Raw genomic sequence first — 24,062 nt, forward strand, 5'->3', positions numbered from 1 at the left:
TGGTTAGAAAATGAAATCATTTATTTAACATGACCGTATCAGCAGATCAGCCCACACACACAGCATCAGACTCAGTCACTCACTTTCAGTATTTACAGATAGGCACATTCACATGAGGCGTCACAGCCTCTCGAGTCCAGCAGGGAATAATAATCAGCCAGGTGAACCAGGGTCCTCTGATCCGGGTCGCTTTTAAAAAGGTTCTGGGGGCTGATCTGGTGTCAGTGTTCTCTCGAATCCACAAAACCTTCGACGAGCGGACAAAATAACAGGAACAACTGCTCTTTAGATAAAATAGTGTTCTCTCTGTAATCCTCGTGGTCCACCAGCGTCAGACTCAACATCTGGAGGACATTCTGTAAACTTAAGCTTTACGTCTCAAGAATATTCTCCCTCTGAATGAAAACATAATCGACCAAAAGAAGAATAAAAACAAAAAAACTCAAATAATCCTTCAATTGATTTTAAACTTGATGACACGTTCTCCAACTTTATTCAAACATTCAAAAATTCAAATAAAAGTAAAAAAAAAAAAATAAAGTAGAAAAAGAGGACTTTTAACCGCATAAATAAAATGTCAAAGAAACAAACAATGGATAGAAAACACGTCCAACCCAACCTTTTACACAACGTAAGCGTCTGCTGCGCAGTAACAGCACTCTACAAACAGCTGGAAGAAGAAGAGATGCTCAGTTTATAAACAAGAGACGGAACAGACAGACGGTAGAAACACGAGGACGAAAGCAGAACGGAAACATCTGGAGCTCTGAATGATCTTTGTCCTTCATGTTTACCTCAAATTATAAAATAATAAGAGGCGACGGGCTGCAGCAGGTTGTCAATGTCGAGAGGAAAGCGTCCCCCACAACAGTCCCAACGTAAAGAGTCAAACTAATAAAAAGCAAATAAATAATCAGTCTGTGTGTTGAAAGGCTTCTGGGAGGCGTGTTCTTATTCAAGCTCAAGCTTTCAGGAGTTTCTTTGTGTCGACTCGGGAGATATTTACACTTCAAAAACGTCACAATAATGCTACATCGCACGAATGAAAGGTTCCCCTAAAGTCCTCAAAGAGAGACGCAGCATGTCGGCGAGGTCGCCTTTATCGGCCCCGGACTTCCTGAAGTCCTCCGTGGGGGGTTTATTTGTCGCCTGAGAGCAGATCATGAAGGAGGAAGAGGAGTGAGCGGGATGGAAGGAATGAAAGCAGTGCCGGTTATATAATGAGGAACCAGTACCCCGACTGAGGAAGAGGAAGAGGAGGCTGCAGGACTTTGAGCGAGGACACTAACGTTAGACCACATGATCAGAAGACGCAGTCTCTTTATATATTTTACTGTTTTATTTGCCGCTCTGCTTGCATTGAATGGAAGTGAACGGGAGGCGAATGACCTCATCTGTGAGCACAGCGTTCTATTATTCAAGGCTTTTTTTCACCATTCTTATTGGACACTCAGTTTGGTGACCTCACAGTATTCCCTGCAATAATAAAAAGGTACGATCAGGTCCAACGAAACGGCCCTAAAATCTGTTCTCTCCACACTAGACCCCCCACTGTGTTTACAACTTAACCTTCGTCATTTCCTGTCCCGCCTCCAGACCTCACGAGTAAATCTGAACCGTGACTTTATCCTGAGCAGAAGTCTCACAAACTCACAACCTTAAAGCAAATATTTGTTAAATATTTGGTTTTATCCATAATTCTTTATCACTGATGGGCGGAGTCAAACCTGAACGTCTCCATCCGTCTGCACCATTTATATTTAGTGTTTACTCACAATTTATAATAGAAATCTGAAACGTGAAGTAGAACTGATCGGCTACGTTTCTATTTTTTGTACAAACTGATTTACGAGTTTCGACATGTCGTCCTCCTCACACTACACCTCCTCCTCTTCCTCCTATGGGGGTCGCGGTTCTGGTTAAGTTGCTCTCTCCTCTCTTCATCCACAGAAAGGTGGCGAGGAGGAGGTGAAGCGTAGAGGACACAGCTGTCCCTTCGCCTCCTTGTGGCCACTGATGACCTTTGTTAAAGCGTGATCGTGTGTTAAAAGTTTAAATATCGTTTATTAAATTGCAGCTCCGCCTCTTTTACTCATCGTCTTATTAAAAAAAGGACTCTTTTGTGCCCGTCCTCTGGTTTACGACCTCTCTCTGTCAGCTGAAGTAGAAGTTCGGGCTGCTCTTCATCACCACCTTCATCATCCTCACCAGGAGGAGACAGCAAGTCAGTGAGGAGGAGGGATAAAGACGAGGGAGGAGGACACACTATCCTCCTCTTCCTCCTCCCACCCGGCCGACAGTTCAGAGTTCTGCTAACGGAAGTCAAAGCGGCCGCTACTCTCCCCCGGCTGCTTCTCCCCTGTCCTCTTCCTCCCCCTCCTCCTCCTCCTCCTCCTCCTCGTCTTCCTCCAGGTGGTGTTTGTCCGTGTAAACGTCTCTGACCAGGAGGACTCTGGTGAGGAGGCTCTGCAGGAGCTGTCGCTCCAGCGGCGTGGAGCTGAACCACAGCGGGTCGTCGGGACCGCAGGACGGATCCGGCTGAATGTAGAAGACGTCCAGACGCTCCCGCAACAAGGCCGGGCTGGAGGGAGGAAGGAAAGGAGAGAGGAAAGGAGGGAGGGAGGAAGGTAAAGGAGAGAGGAGGGGGGGGAAGGAGGGAGGGACGAGGAAGGTAAAGGAGGGAGGAGGAAGGTAAAGGAGAGAGGGAGGAGGAAGGTAAAGGAGGGAGGGAGGAAGGAAAGGAGAGAGGGAGGAAGGAAAGGAGAGAGGGAGGAAGGAGAGAGGAGGAAGGTAAAGGAGAGAGGGAGGAGGAAGGTAAAGGAGAGAGGAGGAAGTGAGCAGATGAGAAGAAGAATCAAGAAAGATGGAAGGTAAAGGAGGTTTATTCAATTCAAAAAAGGATGTAAACAAAAGAGGAAGGAAGGAAATGTGTGACAGAAGGAGGAGACGAGGAGAGAAAAAGGGGGAGGTGAGGGGGGAGAGAGAAGTGTTAATCTATTGTTCTGAACTCTTAAACAGTGAAATGATATTCGGTGGTTAAGTCCTCATATTTTTCATGGTCAACATTGTCGAGACGTCTGGATGTGAACAGCAATGAGATATAATCACAGGACTGATGAAGGAGTTAGGGATGCAAAATGGAGCCAAACACTCGTCAGAATGTGTCATCTATCAAATAAAATGTAAAACAATGAATCTTTATACGTTCTATACTTTACATCTTTGGCTTCTGGTCGCATTAAACTGATTTACAGTCTTCATGATCAAAAGTACAACTTAAGAAGCTTTGACTTCTGACTCAAATAAGGATATAATATACACAGCGTGGCCGTGATGAAGGTGATTAGATGTTTGTACAGACGGTGAACGCACCACTTGGACCTGTAGAGGTCGTACAGGCGACACTCGTGCTTCTTCACCGGGCATCGAACGCTGGAGCCTCCTGAGTCCTCGTCCGGTTCGTAGTCCTGATCGCCGTCTTCCAGCGTACGCTTCCTCTTCCGCGACTCGGTTTGCACTGAAAGACAAAAACAATAAAAACACATTTACAAGATCAGCATCGACACTTTTCACCAAGAGCCAATATTTCACCAATCTAACAGCGCGTGTTTTGCACGATTGGCCGGCGTCGGCCGCCTCACCGTGGTGGTCCTGAGAGATGGAAGGCACGCGGATGCAGACGGCCGGCTCCTTGGTGACAGGATGGACGGTGTCGGGCCCGTACACGTTGGCGAAGGAGAGGCGGAGGTGCTGCTCCACGGTGCGCAGGCCGAAGTATTTGGTGTTCAGGTAGACCAGCGAGCGCAGCAGAGCGGCCGGACTCTGCTCGCCGAGCTGCCGGCTGCTCCACAGACTCTGCTCCTCCACCCGACCCCACAGGGAGCCTGGAGGGAAGGAAAGAGGGAGGGGCTTAGTGATGGTGTTTTTATTGGTGCAGGACATCTTTCTGCAGACTTTAATGACATGCATCTAATATTAGACTAATTTCTTTAAACTCACATATTTGGACCAAAAGTAACCAAATTCACACAAGAACTTCAGTCAAATAGTATAAATTAAATGAATACGAGTGTATTAATCTAGACTCTTGTTTTATTTCATGTTAAAATGCACCATTTATGACCTCAAATCAAACCCACAGTGCACCATGTTTGACTGGATGGATGGATACAGGATTATGGGATGTGAGGAAAGTTTCCTTCAGATAAAGTGTTCACTTGGTTAATTGTATTTGTCTTTGTGTGTATATATGCAAGTATGTTACACGGTATGTGTACATATTTATACATCATTAAGGTTGTTTTTTTGGTGTACTTTACGTTTTACTCTAGCTTTTACAATTTGTAATATATTTCTTCCTTGTTTTTAGTATTTATTTTTTCTTTTAACTTGAATTATTCTATTTCATTTCTTGCATTTAATTTTTCTTTATGATTTTTGTAATTTTCAGTGTGAATATTCATCTGTAAAATGGATTTTACGGCATTTTAGGAGTGCCTGGAGGAACAAAATAAAACTAAAATGCAGCCTTTAAATCTCACAAATACCAAACTACTTCCTGTATTTAATGAGCAAACCTGCTGGTGTCCTCATATGTCATCATAGTGCAATCACAAGGAATCAGAATGTGAACAGCAAAAGAGTTTTATAATCACGGGACACGGATGAAGTGCAGCTTAACAGCCACCAGGTGGTGCTGACGAGCAGCGCCATCAAACTAACTTCCTCCGGCTGCTACTTTAAAGTCTTTGGATCCAAATCTGACTCTGAATTTTACTTTTTTGTCATTATATTGTGTGCATCGTGGTTGTAATCGATTGACTATGTGGCAGTTTAAAAAGGTAAAGGAAAGAATCCCGTTAACAGTAATTTGTTGCTGAACAAACATGAGTCTCACCATCAGGGAGCACGCTGGGCTGCCAGTCCTTCAGGACCTTGTTGAGCTCTTCTCCAAACTGCCGGTAACTCGGGTCACTGAACAGGTCATCCGTCCGGCCTTTGGTGTGAAGATGCTTCAAAAACACACAAAGTAAAGTCATTCAATTACAAAAAAAGGTCAAATAAATAGCTACAATGTGCAGAGATCAAACTCTGGTGTCCTCATATTTAAAATAATCATCACTGTGTTTTTTCAGAATGTGAACAGCAAAGAGTTATAATCACAGGACACGCAAATATGCACAAAATAGTACATGGTAACATAAGAATTCTCACCAAACACAAATAAACTTACTGATCGGACATTTAAAACAGAAAAGAGGAGGAAGTACAGCAGCAAGGCCCAGAAGAAGGTCTGAGACATTTTAAAGTCTAAATTTCTTGATCAAACGTCACATAAAGTTTAAAAGATTAGTTTTGTTAGTTTTAACAAACAGATAAAATCAATCTTACATTCTCCTGACAGATAAACCTCCCTCCAGACGACTCTGAACAATCCTGTGCTCCACTGTGCAGCCATCGTGCTGCTGCTGCTGCTCACATGTGAGGGAGCAGGAGGTGAAGACTGTGCACCAGTAATCCCTGTCCTACCGGAAACACTCCCTCTAACTTTAGTTCCTACCTCTAAAACGACTGGAAGGAATTCTAACAGAACAAAGAGGGAAAGTTAACGAGGCCAAATCTTTTGACTTCGTGTAGATGCCTATAAAGTTTAAGTACAATCCTAAACGGTTATTTTAATGAATGTAATTATTTTAGTTGGTGAAACAATGATACTTGTATTACTTTTTCTTTTTTAAAGTATTTTTGTGGAATATATTCCTTTGTTTTATACAGACAGCAGAGAGGTGAACGTCTGTAACTTCTTTGTCTCTTTCTTTTGTTTTTAAAAACTGAGCTCATCACAAAGAGGCTCCTGTTCCTCAGTGAAATAAAGAGAGAATAAAAAAAACAAATTAGATGTGACGTCACCCGTTGGTTTGTTTTAAAGCCTCACATTCGGCGATTTCACCGTCGCCATCTTGGATTACGGCCGTCGCCGTGTTGTTTTTGCAACCAGTGAACAGGAAGTGATCATATCTGGACTGAGGAGTGACGTAGAGACGCCATATACGTCTCTGGTAGAGACCTGTCAGTCACTGTGTAGCCCCGCCCTAAAGCATCCCCTGCTTTATGGTCTGTTTGACTCTAAATGGACCATAATGTACTAAATGAACATCATGCTGTATTGAAGAAGACTTGAAACTAGAGATTGAGACCATAAACTCATGTTTACAATGTTTACTGAGGTAATAAATCAAGAGAGAAGTAGAGTCATTTTCTCATAGACTTCTATACAACCAGTGGAGTCGCCCCCTGGTGGACACTAGAGAGAATGCAGCTTTAAGACACTTGACGGTCCGAGGAGAGGATGTCTTATTTGTTAAATGCCCGTTGCCTCGACTCCTCTCTCCTCTTCCTCGACGAAGATGGGAGTCGAGAAAAGGAATCGAGTTGGTGGCACATAATCAGGGAAATAGTAGAGTAAGACCCTCCGGCTTTGGTACCAACCTGCTGGATCCCCAGACAGAGGTAGAGGATGCTGTCTGGAGAGTAGCGCTCTCCGCTGGGCCGGGACACCTCCCTGACAAACCTCGACAGAGCCACGTTCAGCTCCTCTGAACTCAGCGACAACAGGTTACTTTTAGACCGGGCTGCAGGAGACGAAGCACAGACACATCCTACGTGTCCTCAAATATGTACAATCAACATTATTTAATTTCCAGCGAAGCAACGCAGCGATCCAGGTTCAGCTTACCAGGTTTGGAGCCGTCCTTTACTTTGGTGTCTTCTGATTGGTCAGAAGGAGACAGCGCCCAGCGTTTCCAGGCGTTGACGCCGTAGCGAGCTCTGAGAGGTAGCGACCGTCCTTCCGAGTGTCGGTCTGTGGGATGAGAGGAAGTGGACGAGGTCTGATCCGAGCCCCCCTCCAACGCCCGCCTCTTGTTCCCCTGCAGCAGAAACAGAGTTACTACACAGAAAAGGTCAAAGGTTCTGCTCGTCACATGCGTTTGTGTGCATACTTGTCTCCTGGACTGCGGTCGAGGTGCCGACTCGTCCGACTCCTCAGCCAGGACCGGAGGTAGAGAGAAGCCCATGTCCTCGTCCATCCCCTCCAGGACTGGGACAGGGTCTGAGGCTGGGACAGGAAACAGTCGGGTCCATTAACACTCAACAGACCGTTTACATGCTGCATGTCGACCTGCAGCAGCTCAGTAAATAGCAGTTTAATCTGGATTTTATTTTGGAGTCATTTTATAGCCTTAGTTTTAATAACGGATGTAGCAAACATCTTCTACATGTGCAGAAGGTGTTTACCTTGAGGGAAGTCCGCCTCCAGGTCCAGGTCGGGCTCGTAGTTGTCCTCTTCCTTCTCCTCGTCTTCCTTCTCCTTTTCCTCTTCCTCCTTTTTCTCCTGCTTCTCTTCCTCCTCCTCCTCCTCCTGCTGCTTCTCTTCCTCCTCCTCCTCCTTCTGCTGCTGCTGCTCTTCCTCCTTCTTCTGCTGCTGCTCTTCCTCCTCCTTCTTCTCCTGCTGCTCCTCCTCCTCCTCCTCCTCCTTCTTCTTCTTCTTCTCCTGCTGCTGCTTCTCTTCCTTCTCCTTCTGTTTCTCTTCCTCCTTTTTCTCCAGCTTCTCTTCCGGCTTCTCTTCCTCAGCCTGCTTCTCCTCTTCCTCAGGCTGCTTGTCCTCCTCCTCCTCCTGTTTCTCTTCCTCCTCCTTTTTCTCCAGCTTCTCTTCCGGCTTCTCTTCCTCTTCCTCAGCCTGCTTCTCCTCTTCCTCTTCCTGCTTCTCCTCTTCCTCAGCCTGCTTCTCCTCTTCCTCCTCCTCCTCCTGCTTCTCCTCTTCCTCAGCCTGCTTCTCCTCTTCCTCAGCGCTGCTGCTGGAGGCCTCCTCCACTCTGCGCTCCGTCTTCACCGTCACCAGCTTCACGTCTGAAACACACATCGTCATCACTTCCAGCAGCTTTCTTCAAACCAAACTGAACCTTTTGTTAAATTAGTAACTTTGTAACCAGAACATTGTTTTAAATGCTGAACTACGAGCCAGTCACCAGATGTTTTGGCCTCACTTGTGAGGAGCTGAAGCTGCAGACTAGAAGAGTAATAATACAGGCTACTGTATGTTGAAGAAGAACCTGGTTTTGATGCAACGATTAGTTAATTAGCAGGAATTTAGCACTAAGTGAAAGCAGTGCACACTTTTATTCTGCTTCTAGGAGACAGAGTCTAGTTTTGATTCATAGATTTGTACATTAGTAGGAATGCAGCATGACATGGAAGTGAAAGCAATGATCTGTTTATTTAGATGTTAAAGTGCAATTAAAATATGTCCCTAAAACATCGCAATATGGATCAAAATGATAGTTTGGGCCATAGACGTGCAGCTCTCTGACTTAAAGACTCAATTACAAGACAGTAAGCCGAGTAGTGTGAATGTGACTTTTACTCAATTGTAGTACGACAACTCAGCTACACGGTTCATCATCACAAGCACTAAACCATCATCTTAAACGTCCGATACTTTCCATCCCACCCTCTCATACCTGGCTTCTGGTCCTCTGCGATCATCTCAGCCATGGAGAGCAGGTCGGCCTCGTTCTTCAGCTCCTTGATGGTCTGGATGATCTGCTCCGCCCCCTGCAGGGTGGTGGGCAGGAACAGGGGGACGAGGATCTGGACGGGACGAGGAACACGGGAGCTTTCATTGATAAACGTCTCCTCACTTTGCTTGATTGACACTAAACACATTTTAAAAGGTATATTATTGTTGCGTTTGGCATTAAACCACCAACTATACAGGCTTTTATTGATTTGTTAACACCTTCACTAAACAAGTCTCCTCCGTGGAGCATGAATAATCCTCACGTGTTCATCGGGTCTTACCGGAACAGGCAGAGAGACTGGAGTGGGAGTGAGCTGAGAGTACATATTCATGGGCATGGGGATGAAGACAGGCACGGGTATGGGTACAGGAATATACTCCCTCTTCACACCATCGTCTACATCTGTGGACACAGATACGCCGAAACCGTAACATTTTATATAGATTTATGAATAAAAAAACGCAAATCAGTGTGTATCAATGGGTCACGACGTGATGACTTTGAAGAGCGAGCGGAAACAAATAACTTGTCGAGCTCAAGTGAAAACTTCCACTTCCTCCCTCCATCATCATACGACCTATGTAATGAATAGTGTGTAACATATGAACAACACGACACGGTTCATCTCCTGAGAGAGATGCGTGGTTTACCTGTCTGGAGGAGTTTGCTCTGCATGTGCGGCTTGCAGTACGTGGCCTTGGTCAGCGTGAGCGGCTTGCAGAGCACCGCCTTGTTCTTGACGTCTCTCATCAAACCTCCGCCGGCGTACGGCACCGTGCCCTGGTTCACCAGCTGCAGAGACGAGAGACGAGAGGGACCACGATAAAACACAGGAATGAGGCTTCTGATCATACTAAATACTTCTTAGTGTGTGGAGAGTTACAACAATGGGATGTTTGTCAGGGACAGAATATAAATATTTCTAATATCCCTCCTCTCTATAGTGGAGGTTGGTTTATGGTGTTTTGTCGGTTACACTCGTTCACTTTGGTTATTACTTCCTCTAACGTAGAACACGTTGAGCATGCTCGCATATAAGCAAAGCTTTAACAGTTAAAACTCTAAATAAAATAAGAAGCTAAATCGTCAGTCGATAACTGATCGGTTCCCAGATTGCCTTTCCACCTCTTCTGCTCTCCACACAGACCGTTAACCTGCGTTCAGCCAAAGCTCAGACGTGATGCGTCAACACTTCTCAGGACTACAAATAGAAACCAGAACGCTTCAGACACCAAAATACTGTCCTGTTGCCTACAGATTTGATCCTAATTCTTACTTACCCCGAGTTTGGCTCCGTGCATTTCATAACCTGTGAAGAGGAAAACGAAACACGTCATGAGTCACGGAAACCCAAAGATATTCACTTCATTACAAATCAGAGAAAAGAAGGAAATCTCCATATTTGAGGATAAAAAACAACTTTAACGATTATTAGATTATCAAAATAGTTGAATATTCTTCTGTCGATCGCTGTAATTCATTCCTTAATATTTGGTTAGGTTACATGGAAACTGAATGTGTAGAGGGTCATTAGCTTAGCTCCTCCAAAGGAAACACACACACACACACACACACACTCCGTACCCAGGGTGGAGTTCTCGGGGCCCTTCTGAGTGACCATGATGGGCTCGTTCTGCTGGCAGTAGAACTTCAGCAAACACTCCTGGTCACAGAAATGCTTCATCTCTGATCTCCACATCACCGACTCCGTCAGGTTCCCCTGAACCTTACAGCAGTCGCACCTCGCCGCCTAGTGGCCACAAGAGGAACCTTTTCACAACAGGAAACAACGTATTCCTGCGTACATTCGTGCTCATTTCTGACGGCGGGTACGGACCTTGAAGTACCAGTCGTTGAACTTCTTGGAGCAGGCCTCGCTGCAGAAGTCCCGCGTCATGCCGCCGAGCTGCCGGGTCAGACCTCTCTTACACAGCTGGTTGCAGTGGTTGCAGCTGACGCACTTCAGACCCAACCGCTTTATAAAGTCCTGCTTGAATAACAGCTTACAGCCTGGGGAACAAAAAGACAAAAAGAAAGCAAATAGCACAAAGTAGAAAACGCTCAAACTGGAAGCAAGAACGCTAAATCCTGGATAGAAAACTTCAGATATGTAAATAGAGATGTCGTAGAGAGGAGATCAATACCTTCGCTGCAGAAAGGTCTCTTGACTCCGGAGAACTTGACCATCTCGTGCAGCGTCTTCTCCTCCTGGCAGTACTCGCAGGAGGTCACGATGCAGTGCAGCTTCTTGTAGTCCTCGCAGCACGTCTTACTGCAGAACTGGTACACTTTGTCCTGAAGACAGACACCGTTAGACCACTCTATTGGACTGTTTATGTAATGTTTACATTATAATAAGACACAGGCTAACGGCCTATTTAAAGTGAAGTATGAAGAGAATAAAAAGAACACTGTAAGCAGACTACTTGATTACTTTAAGCACATTATTTAAACAGCATTTGAGGAATGATTCTGTCCCAAGCTTGTTTATCCATACAAGCAGTTTCCACTGTACTTGTATTTAACGTTTCTCTATTTGTTTCTGTCTTGCTGCTGCAACACCTGAACGTCCCCTCTGAGGATCATTAAAGGTTCATCTCATCTTTGTGTCAGAAAAACACACTTCAGCCTGCGACATCTGGATAAAAAAGACGGCGGGACTCCTCAGGACGGCCTCACCTCCCACTCCAGAGTCTCGGGCTTCAGGCTGAATGCTCCTCGACAGTAGTTGCACTTCAGCTGGACGGTGGTGGTGTTCGTTGTGGAGAGCGCCGTCTGTCCGTTGGTGGTCGTTTGAAGAGAAGCGTTCTGTAAAAAAAGAACAGAGGAAATAAAAGAACTTGTGATGAGCAGCAGCTGGCGAGTCTAACGGCCTTCCATAACACACCTGGTTGTACTTCGAGCTTTAACGGAGTTAATTTACACTCGACTTGCAAATATTTCTACGCCCACAAGCTCGTCTTGGTGGCGTTACGTGAACTCTCGTGTCATAAACAGCGATGGACTCGTGACAAACAAACTCTTTTCTCGTTAATAAGTCGATTAACGGTGCTGAACAACTAATCAGGTCATGGACTCCACGAGGGATCCGGTGCTGCTTCATGTGTTTTGGAGCTGCTGGTTTTCAGGAGGACGCGTCACATGAGCGGATGATAACTGTTAATCTGGGTTTAATGTCTTTACTAATCTGAGGGGGAATTGGGACACGAGGGTCAGCTCTGCATTGGAAACACCAACCGGCAGTCAAGTCTAGTTCGATCCAAACTCTGTATTTGAGATTAGTTTGCATGCATCCTATATATTCTGCATCGTCCTCACTTTTAAAGCACGTCTGGGTCTGGGCCCAGCATATGTAGAGGAATGGCTGGGCCCTTATCAGGTGGGGTAAAAACTAAAAGGTGGCCGTGATTTTGCCATCAGGACCCCAGGACGACCTGCCTGAGGCGATGAAGCTCTCAGGATCAGTAATCACCTTTAAATCACTTCTGAAAACACATTTTTACAGACTGGTTCTTATGTGATGTCGTCGCTTTACTGCTTTATTTTATTAGATATTATTTTACTAAATATATTTTTTAAATATTACATTTCTTAGTTTGTTCTCAGCGTATCGATTGTTTTCATGTTTTATTAACTGTACAGTTTAATCAGGGTAAACTTTAGCTTTACTCTGTCAAAGCACTTTATAAAGTTATTGTTATGATTATTATTTAGGTGGGCGCTGGTATTGTGCATGCTGAATGTGACCATAATGCAATTCATCAATGTGTTTACTCTGCTTTGACTGCTGTGCAAAGACGTTAATGAGCTAAATAATCCAGAGCAACAATGTCGACTAGTTTAACCAGTTTCTAAGTAAAGAGGAGGATAAATGTGTCTTCTGGTGTGAGATGTAAAGAGAGGCCGCCCACCTGGAACTTGGTGACACACTGTGAGCTGCAGAAGTTGAGGATGTTTCCCTCCGGCAGCGTGGCCTGGTACTGCGGCAACGAGTTCCTCTTACAGAAGTGACACGACGGCTCTGTGTCTGCACACACAGACGTTACAGAAGTATTATTACACGTAGTGATACAGTTCAACAGGAGCGTTTACCATCAGGACAAAGACACATAAAACACATTCATTGTATATTATGGGACCTGTGGAACTGTGCAGAACTCTTTATAACAGCTGCTATTCTGGTCTATGAAACGAGGTAACGTGAACAATGAAAGGTACGTTTGGGTTTGAGATACATGTAAAGATAAGATCCCTGACTGTTTAGTTTCTGTGTTACAGTCTCAGTTACTCACTGATGAAGGAGGTTGACGCCAGCTTGCCCTTGTTCATGCAGTTGACGGAGCAGTAGGACCCCATGGTGCCGCCCGCTCCGAGGCTGTGCAGAACCTCGCCGGTCTTGATCAGCGTTTTGCACGTCAGGCAGGTCGCAAGTTTACTGTGAGCCTGAGACGAGAGCGAGGGAATAAAAAATACACCACATCAAAACAACAAGAAACCTCGAAGAGCTTCATTTAAAGGAGACGCATCGTGCTCACGATCACATCGTGTTCTTTATGGCTCTCAAACCGTCGGTCTGAATACACCAGTGTTCACCCTCCGTCTGAAACGCTTTTTATCTTGTTTTAAGGCTTGGGTTTACTTCCCTTCAGCTGGACGTCATTCACATCCACTGCAATCACTAATCAACTGGGACACATTTAGGATGCTTAAGTTCAACCCTCTGAACCCCAAAAAACCTGCCGTCGGGATGGAGAAGTATGTTTTTGTTTTTTAATCTACACCGTTTATCACAGCGAGAAACTGTAAAAGCCGTCATTATCGTCAGGTTCTCATCTTTCCGACGGTCCTTGAACACATCATGTGTGACAAACAGTTCCGTCAGAAAAAGCGAACGAAACTAAGATATTTCACCCAAAAACATGTTATTCTACGAGTCATATTTAAAATCTAACAACAAATAAACCGTTTGCTTTATTTAGAACACGTGAAAAACATTAAATTCTGAGTTCCTCAACTCAAAAACAGATTATTACAGATCGAGTCCCGATGGATCCTCTTCTGTGGAGGAAAAGGTTTTAATGTGTTTGTCGGGGAATCCAGAGCGGATTGTGACTTTTGTTGAGTAAACCTCGACATCTTACGAGCATTAGAGGAGCAAAGCGTAGAAACCTCACATGTATCCAACAGTCTGTGTTTGTTCAGTGATTCTACTCTTTGTCCTGTTATTAGATCAGAGAGAAGCGTCACACCTGGACATCTACTTCAGCATCTTCAGTACGTGCTGTAAGACCTGGAGCCATGTTTTATTCCTTTATTTCTACCTTCAATGAGACCAGAGGTGATTATTCTCATGGTGCAAAACTGTAATTAATACATTTATTTAAATTCTGAGACGCACAACAGCATTTATAATTAGTCTCCTGTTGGTAAAAGTTGTGGTTCTTCCTCTTTAGAGGAACTATTTTAAATATTTCTGTACGTTCATAGACACAGAGAACACAGCTCGTCAGATATTAAACAATAACTCATTTAGAAGCTCAGCGGAGGCCTGAGAAACACATTCATAACGTTATGAAATGAGTCTCCATAGTTTCCTCCACTTATTAGTGGAATGTCTAATAAGACGGTGTTGCCAAGCAACAAATACAATCCCAACATCTAAGTTCTGGTTAATATTGCCTAGCAACGCAATTTGGTTGTAACACGTTCAGTAAAAATGTGAATAGAACGACTCGTAACATTTCATTTACATTTCAGTTGCTGTGGGGCAGCTTCTTGGCTGTGAGGAGCAGCTTAAATAATAAAAAACAGCAACTTTGAGCCATTTTAAATGGCTGTAGTCCAACGATCTCACTGAATCCCATCAGGCGTGTAGAAACACACCTGCAGCCCGCGCTCGGGGCCCACAGTACCTGCTTGAAGTCCCTGATGCAGTTCTGGCAGCAGAAGCGCTTCTGTTGGCCGTCCACCAGCAGGAAGTGGTTGGCCGACGCGCGGCTGGGCAGGTAGTCGCCACACTGCTCGCAGCAGTTCATGATCAACCCGTTGGCCCGGCGGTACACGTTGAAACACGTGTCGCTGCAGATCTTATGGGTCACGGTCTTAAAGCTCACCTCGTGCCGGATCTGGAGACACGGAGAGAGAAATGCAGCAAGAACGTCATTCACCTCTTATGAATAAACCGTATTGTGCATTATGCAGAAGTAAGTTATACAACCACACTACTACACATCACTACGGTCCCTTCAGTCCCAGAGGAGCTCAGGCTTCGTACAAACTAACTTTCCAGTAAATCCTCCAATAGTGAAAACAGAGGCTTCTCCTTCAGGTGAACAACCTTCTTGCATGCGTTTGTCTGCTGTGCTTCAGGCTCACTTTGTGAGTAAAATGAATGAAAGCACAGGTTTAACTGAGCATGAACGCACAAATGTGCCCTTTCAATCCCTACAGACGGCCCGTATAACAAGCCACGACTGCAATTAAAATCTAAATTATTAAAATCTTAATCTATAAGAAATGACAGGGAAAATAAATCATATTTTGTTTTATGTATTCATTAAAATGTGCAAATCATTCCAGGGTCGCTTTGCAGGAGCCCGGCTGTTGCTTTTATATGCAAATGAGATGAAGGAGGAGACATAAATAATGCAAATGGTTTTATGTCACAAGTAGCCACACAGAGATGCAGGTAACAGTAACGCTGCATGTGGGAGCTCACTGAATGCGTTTCTGGACAACCACCAACTCAGGAAGGAAAAATCAGGAGCAACTATTCTCCAAATATCTGAGCAACGGTTGAGAAGACAAGAAAGAAGAGTGAAGCAGAGAAACGTGATGACAGGAGGAGGAAGAAGGAGATGAATATTGAATGAAAGTGAGTGGCCCGAGGAGGAAGACGGTAAACGTGGAGACAGATGGAATAAAACGGTGATCAGAGATCCTTCATTAACCCTCTGGACCCACCGGCGGAATAAAAACAATGTTTTCTATAAACAATCGGCAAAACTACATCGTTCATCACAGCCAGACGCTGAACAAACATCAGCGTCAGATTTTCATCTTTCCCACAGCCCTTGAACACATCATGGTATTGATTAAAATTGATAGAAATGATAAAATTGTGATATTTCATCAAAAACATTTGATTCTACTTGTGTCATAAAATCTTGCTTCAGATAAACCTTCTGCTTTAACCAGAATGTGTGAAAAACATTATCAAAGGAATGTAACTTTAATTGTTTATGATTTAAGTCATAACTGTTATTCTGCACTAAAGACATGTTGGAGTTCTCTCTACTTCTAGTCATGATTCTTCTGTTTCATAGAGGAGCAGGACTTTATGTGACAGAGAGAATATCAAGACGTGTGACGGTTCAGAGGATTAAGAGACAAGAGGGTGAGAAGCTGTACATAACTGCAACAGGACTTCTCCTTTTAAAACAAACATCCGGGGATGTAAATAATGAAGAGAAGGTGAAACCTAACAAGTGTCCGAGTGTCTCTGCGTTACACTGAAGGATGTTAGTGATGTTCTGAGGGATCCAGACTATTAGAGACGCCTCTAGACCGCATTACGTCGCGATCACACAGCTGCACACTTAACGGCTGTATAGACGGACAGAGGAGGAGTTCATCAGACGGACTGACCTCTGTGAGCTTCCCGCAGACGGTGCATTTGGTCTTGAGCCCCGATTTGGGCGGGTTCTGCTTGTTCTCGTACGCTCCGAGGCAGCCGGTGCTGCAGAACTCCTGGAAGGACTCGCTGGAGTCCACCTGGGCCACGATGGTTCCCTTCATGTTCGTGATGTCCCTGAAAACACACGACACAGAAACATTAAACAATGTGACAGCTGACGCAAAACTGCTGTAAATTCCCTTAAAAACACGTCTTTTCCTTTAATTGAAACGTAAAGATTCGAGTTTATTGGACTCACTTTTTGCACATGGTGCAGCTCTTCTTGGGGGCGGGCTTGTGTGAGAAGGCAGACAGACAGGTGGTGGAGCAGAACAGGTGTGTGGAGCCTTTACGCTGGTACGCCGTCTGGCCCTTCTTCAGAGGCTTTTTACAGTTGGCACAGGTCACCTGGGAGAAAACAAAGAAGGCTTCACTGCAGGGCAACAAGTAATTCTGCACACCTTCCTGTAAACGGCGGCTGGCTTTCATTCAATTGAACAAAGACAAATGGGTTAGAGAAAGAACGAGTCTATTAAATGTTCTATTGCTCAAACTGCCGCTGTGTTCCTTCCAAATAAACTGTATTGATTTTATAACACAGGAAATATACCGTTAACAGGAGGAAATAAACAATTGACAGACTCGCTCCTAATTATATGTTTGGCAATATCATTGATCAGTTATTGAAAGCTAATTAGATACATAAGCTCCTTGGAGTCACTTGGGTTCATTAGATTTTTTGTAACCTGTGTGTCTAACCAACATCGTTTCTTTTTAACTGTAATGTATTAACAGGTATTTCATACCGTACCTTTTACTACTACAGTGGAGTTTGATTGCAGTGTGTTTGGGAGAATATATAATATAAATATATAATATATATATATGCGCGTGTGAGTAATATAAAACACAGGTACAACAGTTGTATGGAGAGCTGAACCTCTGAAACTCTGGAATAAAGAGTGGATCACCTTCACCGTCCTGGGCTGCGGCTGAGAGCCTGAGGAGGATGTAGACGAGGAAGACTGGCCTGGAGGTTTGGGCAGAGAGGAGGCCGGGGAGTCGACCCCCGTCTGTTTCTGGTTGCGGGGGACTGAAGCCGACTGGGAGATCCACGAGTCTGGAGGGAAAGAAAGAAACAACGTCGTCTCCAAAAATGTATCAGGATGACACACATTGATAACGACATTTTGATGTGGACAACTCTCAGCCAAAGCAGAGACCGGTCCACCGTGGACAGACCCAGATCCTCCAGCAGAGACCGGTCCACCGTGGACAGACCCAGATCCTCCAGCAGAGACCGGTCCACCGTGGACAGACCCAGATCCTCCAGCAGAGACCGGTCCACCGTGGACAGACTTGCAGTGTGCAAGGCGGCATACTTTTCTGGCTACTCTGACCCACAATCCTTTGCGCAGCAGATAAATGAGCAAGAGAGTCAAGGTGCGATGTTATGAGGACGTACAATGAGCCAGTTGAATGCATACTGCATGCAGCAGCTCGTACTGTGTAAGGGGGAATGGAGTATGTACTAAAAGTACAAAGAAAAACTGTGTGATTAAGAACGCAGCTATGATAAAATATACATCTAACAGCTGTTTCACAACCCTGGAGAAACTGACAACCAGCCAACATCCATTTTACCTAAATAAACACAGCTTCACACTTGTTGCATCTCCTGCATCTTTTGGCTGCTCAAAGTGTGATTGACATGAAACTACGATGCACCCCGTCCCCCCAAAAAAAGAAGTTCATCCTCAGCCAGTTTTATAAAAGAGTACCAGCGCAGTGAACAGCACCATCTGGAGTCCGTGTGTCGACTGGAACATAAATCTCAGATTTAGTTTGTATGACGGAGGAGGAGTCGGTTCTTTGTCTCCGTCCTCTTCTTCATAAAGCGTCCTGAACCCTGACTCCTCTCTCTCTGCTCAGCACACAGGTGATTAAAGTAGTGCACCAGGTAGGTGTTAGGCTGGAACTCATTTACATGAATTACAATAATATCGTTGTCTTTGCTTAAGAAGGTTCCCTCTGAGGTTTTCTTGTAAACAAACACAAAGTATGTTTACATCCACTGCTGCTCGCTGTGTAATTAATGCATTTCTTTCCTCAGAACACTTTTGCCCATGAGCATCAAACGGAGGATGTCTGCTTCATACTTCGTATCGATGAGCTCGTCATAACGCAACGTTAGGGCAAGAACTCACCACAAACATTCAAACCCACCCGACCGATAAGCTCCTAAAAGGGCTTTACGGTCTTTGTTATGATAGCGTCTGTCCGAAATATAAAGTTTAGGACAGACAGACAGCCAACACAAGCTTCTGCTTAATTTTACTACAGCTACGTCAACAGCGCTTTTCTGAAAAGTTCCAGAGATTTTCAACTTAAAGCTCTCGAAGCCGCCGCACAAAAAAGGCAGAGCTCTCAGAAACGGCAGCGCCTTTCCTCAAACATGAGGTGAAACAGCAGCATTTCCCAGAGCAAAGACACCACCTGAGTCACGTGAAAACAACCAGGAGGGGAGGAGCGAGTTCCTCAAAGTGAAAAACATAAATATGAGACCGTAAACGGGAACATGTGGTCTGCTTCCACTTTACCCGAGAGCACCATCCTCAAGTTAAATGTGTTACCTGCTCTGTTGTGTGTCCCCGTGTCTCCGTTCTGAACCAGCTGGCCCGCGGGCCCGGAGCCCCTCCCGGGGTTGAAGGAGGCGGTGGGTCGACCAGACGGGGTGTCTGGATTCAGGCTGAACGCGCTGCCGATCTGCAGACCGTTCTCCTCCACATGCACTTCACCGTCCTAGACACACAAGTGGCTTCGGTTAGTTTGTTTTTAAATCCTAAGTGACAAAAACATTGGAAACAAAATGTTTGACTCGCCTGGTTAAATAAAGGTTAAATGAAATAAAACATAAAATAAAATTGGAGATTCTCACCTCCGTGACCGCCGCCGCTCCGCCCTGCAGTGAGGTCACCGAGGTGATCACCAGCGTCATGTCTTCCTGGACGTCCACCGGATGCGGCGGCGAACCATCGGCGGAGCCTCCCTTCTGTGTGCCGGAGCCCAGCGTGGTGACGCTGGCGATCTTGATCTCCGAATCCTGCTCGGTGCTGCTGAGTGCGGCCGGCGAGCGGGACCCTTCGGAGGAGGAGGAGGAGCCTCCTTCTCCGGGGTCTCTCTGCTCAGAGTCCTCCTCCTCGTCATCGATGACGATGGGCTCCGCTTCCGTGGCGGGAGGTTTGGCGGGGGACGCCGCGGGAGAAGCCGGGGTGGACTTTGCCGCCGACATGTCCGCTGTCTCGGCCGGCTCTCGGCAGTCTGTGCTGGGCGTGTCTTGGGGGATTGTTGTGGCAGAAGGCTGATCCTCCTCCTCCTCCTCCTCCTCTCCTACAAGAACCACATCGTCATCGTCCTCCACGCCACCCTCCTCCTTTGTGGCTTCATCCTCTTCTTCTGATATCATGGAAACTGCCTCCCCAGCCTCCTCCTCCATGGGGGGTGCGGTCGGTGGCTCGGGGGAGGGAGTGGCGTCCATGGGCTCCACCCGCTCCCCTGCTGCCTCTTCTTCTTCGGCAGGGTTTGGTTCTGGCTCCCCGTCCATTGCTAAGGCAACCACCTGGCAAAACAAAGAAACAAGAGCCGGTTAAACCAAATCACCTAATTATCTCATGGCAGCTGCACACAGGTGAGGCAGGTATCCCCAGAGCCCCCCCCCCCCACATAGACCCCTCATTGTCATTGTTAGCTACCACCTCTTCTTCTATGTCAACACGGGCTGGTTTTAGGCGGTGACTTCAACAGATATATTAGCTCCTGACATGCAAATAGTTTGGGTTATATTTGCCGAGGGTGTCAGATATTTGTAGAGACCTGTCAATCACCGTGTAGCCCCGCCCTAAAGCATCCCCTGCTTTATGGTCTGTTTGACTCTAAATGGACCATAATGTACTAAATGAACATCATGCTGTATTGAAGAAGACTTGAAACTAGAGATTGAGACCATAAACTCATGTTTACAATGTTTACTGAGGTAATAAATCAAGAGAGAAGTAGAGTCATTTTCTCATAGACTTCTATACAACCAGAGGAGTCGCCCCCTGGTGGACACTAGAGAGGATGCAGGTCCTCCTCCTCTCACCTGCCATCTTTCACCTCCTCTCACCTGACATCTTTCTCCTCCTCTCACCTACCATATTTCTCCTCCTCTGCCATCTTTCACCTCCTCTCACCTGCCATATTTCACCTCCTCTGCTGTCTTTCACCTCCTCCTCTCACCTGCCATATTTCACCTCCTCTGCTATCTTTCACCTCCTCCTCTCACCTGCCATCTTTCTCCTCCTCCTCCTCCTCCTCTCACCTGCCATCTTTCACGTCCTCCTTCTCCTCCTCCTCCTCCTCCTCTCACCTGCCATATTTCACCTCCTCTGCCATCTTTCATCTCCTCCTCCTCTCACCTCCTCCTTCTCTCCCCTGTTATCTTTCCACTAGTTGAAGGACAGTTTTGGTCTTTCCACCACAGTAAACCACCATGAAAGATGGCAGCTAATGTCTCACCTGCCATCTTTCACCTCCTCCTCTCACCTCCCTCCCTCCCTCCGTGTCGCTCCACACAGCTTCTATCTATCTTGTTGCCCACAGCAACTGATGAAGCTACGCCTTGGTTGCTGTGGTGACAGTGAGCCCCCCCCCCCCCCACAGGGACTGGTTCTCCTGCTCTACATCTGGTGTGATACCGGATTAACATTAACACAGAGAGAGAGAGAGAGAGAGAGAGAGAGAGAGAGCGAGAGCACCTGAACACAGCGTTCAGAGACACGTCACTGGACTGACATCATTACGGCGGCCATTTTGGCCCCCGGCACTGTGGGGGGGTGCATCCAATGAGAGTCTCAGAGGAAACAGATGAGCTGATTGGGGATTTATTTATATTTTACAATTTTCTTTTTCTTAATACTATTTATTTGGGACATTGTGCTCCCTTATAGTTATATAAGCTATAAAAGCTTCTGTATATCTCCACTTATGTCAAGAGTTAAGTGACAAATACAGAAATAACAAATACCTCAAACACAATGCAATAGTCCTGAGTATAATCTAAGATGTTTAAATACTATAGTGCCATTTGGTTAAACCAAAGCCATTAATTTGAGATAAAGTTAGGAAAAACTCCCAAATGTTGATCGTTATTTGAACACACGTACAAGAACTTAAATGTCTAAAATTGGAAAACATTACAAATGAAACCACAAGTCTGACGCCAGTTTTCTGTACGTTAACGTTTCTTAAACTACGGACGTATATCGGTCTGCACCAAAAAAACAGTATTTATGTTCAAAACAAAGCATCCGTACTAAAAACTTAAAGCCAACACAACAACACAGCACGCATGAGGTGATGACACTGACTGGAAGACATTTAACGAGATATTTGCTCTCAACGATGCTACGAACTAGACCCTCAATGACAAATATAACGACTCACCAAAGAGTAAACACGACAGTGTTCTACGATCAGATCATACGTTCAAAATCCAAACCGCAGAATCTTTATAACACATACATACTTTAAAGATTAACGGTACAGACGGGGTTTAAATAGCATTACTGACCACTGCAAACAGGCTGCATCACTGCTGAAGAAACCTCTAAAGCGAACGTTAAAAGAAATGTGCTTTATTACTAATAATAATAATATTATCTTTCCATTCTATCACTTCCAGCTCTAAAGTATTTAATGTTTTAATGCAATTAAGACGTCAATATGCTAACATGTTTTGTGGAAGTTCATCCAGGTCTCTACTGTTATAAATAACGAACACACTGCATGCATTATTACAGCAGAGAGACTGTAAACTGAGGCTGGAGGTGGAAGCTCACTGTGACCATGTGACAGGAAGTAGCAGCCCAAAACAGCGTCACATTCAAGATCAATGAGCCGTTCTGGACTGTTTAAAAAAAAAAAAAAAAAAAAGAACAGGATGAGATTCCAAATAGTGACTTTAAACTTGTATTTAAGAAGAGAGACACAGTGTCTGTCTGGTGTCCAAAATATTGAGGACACCTTTCTCCGTGTGCAACCCCCCCCACCCTCAAATAAAAAACTGCAAGATAAATGCATCCCAGCTCTTGATATTACACCCAACAGGAGGAAGAATCTATGTGCAAAGACTCTGCAATGCAGAGCTGCGTTCACGTGGATGAAGAGAAGCGGAAACGGGGGGTGTCCCACATTAATGAGCTCCGACATGCAACCTTTTGCCTCTTAACGTCAACACCAGGTGGACGGAGAGAGGAGGAGGAGGAGGAAGGGGCTTGTATCCGTGCAACAAAACACTGCAAATAATCTGCGCCAGAACCACATCCTCACCTTACATCAGGTGCTCATCTACCTCAGCTTTTACGCAAGTTGACATCCATTTCTTTCCCCCCTCAAGCAGGTCACAAGGTTGGATGCATGCAGCTGCTGTTTGCGCAACTGGCGCAGACAGAGACTAATTATATATTGAAATAAAAAACAGATTATTATTATTATATAAAAGGCTTATGTCGCTGAGAAGTGATGCGTAATGCGCAGTCCTGGATGCAAACTAAAAAAAAAAACCTGACTGTTGTGTTGATGATCTCTCTGAAATGTGGGAAAAATTAGCACTTAAAAAGGACAAAGTGTGTCCGTGTCCTTGGCTGTTAACCACCGGACCACAACAGCACTAAGTCCGGCTAAATATCCCTCGACCTCCTCCCTATGGAGAGCAGAATCCAAAAACTTTAAATCAAGAACAATAAGCACAAAACTACCTGAGCTCGCGCAGCTTTTCCACAAATAAATAAATGGAGGTGGTTCCAAGTTTTGGGGATCCAGCAGAAACGTGGTCCAAGCCTGTTCCGTTCCCACACCCCTGTGCTCTCTTCCTGGCGCAAACAGCCATTGGATTAGCGGCGGTTTCAAAGGGGGAGGAGCGCATGCGCCATTGTTAAACGAAAATCACAATTTACTGGCATTAAAACATGTAAAATAACAGATCACAGTGTGACACTCAGTCTCAAATCACCAAAACATGCCGGCAATCTGAATTTAAAAAAACAGCCCGATTTGTATGATACCTGTGACGCCGTAGGGGGTTTAATTGGAAAGTTGCCCCTCGTCTCGCGCAGTCCACCCTGTGGCGCAATCAGTGGCAAAGTACCCACGTGCCACCACAAGGGGCGCCCTCTTGCGCTACGTAAATGACACGAACTGTCGTAAAATACTGTGTCATAAACACAAGGTGCAAACAAAATTCCCGCATCGTGTTTACGTGAGTCCCTCGGGGGAAAGGGGGGGGTTACCGTATAACCGTAAACACCGGGTATAAACGCCGGTAATTTCACAACCCCCCCCCCCTTCCTCCCCCCAGCGGAAAACAGCACTGCCTGCCGTCCGCCATTAGGGAGCCAAAATGAACAATACTGGAGACTAGAGGCGGCAACGGCCACAGCACGCGCAGAGGCCGTTGGAGAAGGAAAACCAGTTAAAATCAACTGTTTATTGTTCACTACATCACTAAATGTGTCTTCTTGCCCCCTGGGGGGAGTACCCGGACACCTTAACCCGACGGGCCGCACAAGTTTCCCAAAACACTTTGACTCATTAGGTGTAGAAACTGGCATATTATACCCCCCCCCCCCAAAAAAAAAAAAAACGTCAGTGAAATTGTCTTACCGGAGTAGAGCTCGGATCGGTGTAGCGCCACTTTTGTGCCTTGACATTAATCCCGGTGGTGCGCGTGCGCAGAACGTAGAAACTTTTCCGCTTTACGTCACACAGAT

General features: G+C 45.4%; 1 protein-coding gene across 1 annotated transcript; it reads right to left on the reverse strand.

Annotated features, from left to right (window-relative positions):
* Positions 1-3: 3 nt before the first annotated feature.
* On the reverse strand, positions 4-24,049 carry zmym2 (zinc finger, MYM-type 2). The gene is made up of 25 exons (XM_076111537.1): positions 23,956-24,049; positions 19,193-19,873; positions 18,888-19,056; positions 17,226-17,374; positions 16,514-16,662; positions 16,227-16,389; positions 14,492-14,704; positions 12,872-13,022; positions 12,491-12,606; positions 11,259-11,387; positions 10,724-10,874; positions 10,417-10,589; positions 10,164-10,329; positions 9,860-9,888; positions 9,230-9,371; positions 8,860-8,981; positions 8,520-8,649; positions 7,297-7,908; positions 7,002-7,117; positions 6,737-6,929; positions 6,490-6,632; positions 4,898-5,012; positions 3,642-3,884; positions 3,373-3,517; positions 4-2,581 (listed from the first exon to the last, which is right to left on the reverse strand). The coding sequence occupies exons 2-25, from the start codon at positions 19,856-19,858 to the stop codon at positions 2,335-2,337; spliced, it is 4,632 nt and encodes a 1,543-aa protein (XP_075967652.1). The 5' UTR covers positions 19,859-19,873; positions 23,956-24,049; the 3' UTR covers positions 4-2,334.
* Between the last annotated feature and the right edge of the window lie 13 nt (positions 24,050-24,062).

The sequence above is a fragment of the Anarhichas minor genome, unplaced genomic scaffold, assembly GCF_050575085.1.
Source record: "Anarhichas minor isolate MPS153535 unplaced genomic scaffold, ASM5057508v1 ptg000004l, whole genome shotgun sequence".
In the NCBI taxonomy this organism is placed as follows: domain Eukaryota; kingdom Metazoa; phylum Chordata; class Actinopteri; order Perciformes; family Anarhichadidae; genus Anarhichas; species Anarhichas minor.

Excerpts from the sequence above, each read along its gene's own strand:
- zmym2 (XM_076111537.1), bottom strand. The coding sequence starts at position 19,858 with ATGGACGGGGAGCCAGAACCAAACCCTGCCGAAGAAGAAGAGGCAGCA. Across the intron at positions 12,607-12,871 it reads GGCGTCAACCTCCTTCATCA|ACACAGAGCCGTCGTGTCAC; the intron begins GTGAGTAACTGA and ends CTGTGTGTGCAG. Across the intron at positions 10,330-10,416 it reads TCAACGACTGGTACTTCAAG|GCGGCGAGGTGCGACTGCTG; the intron begins GTCCGTACCCGC and ends TGTGGCCACTAG.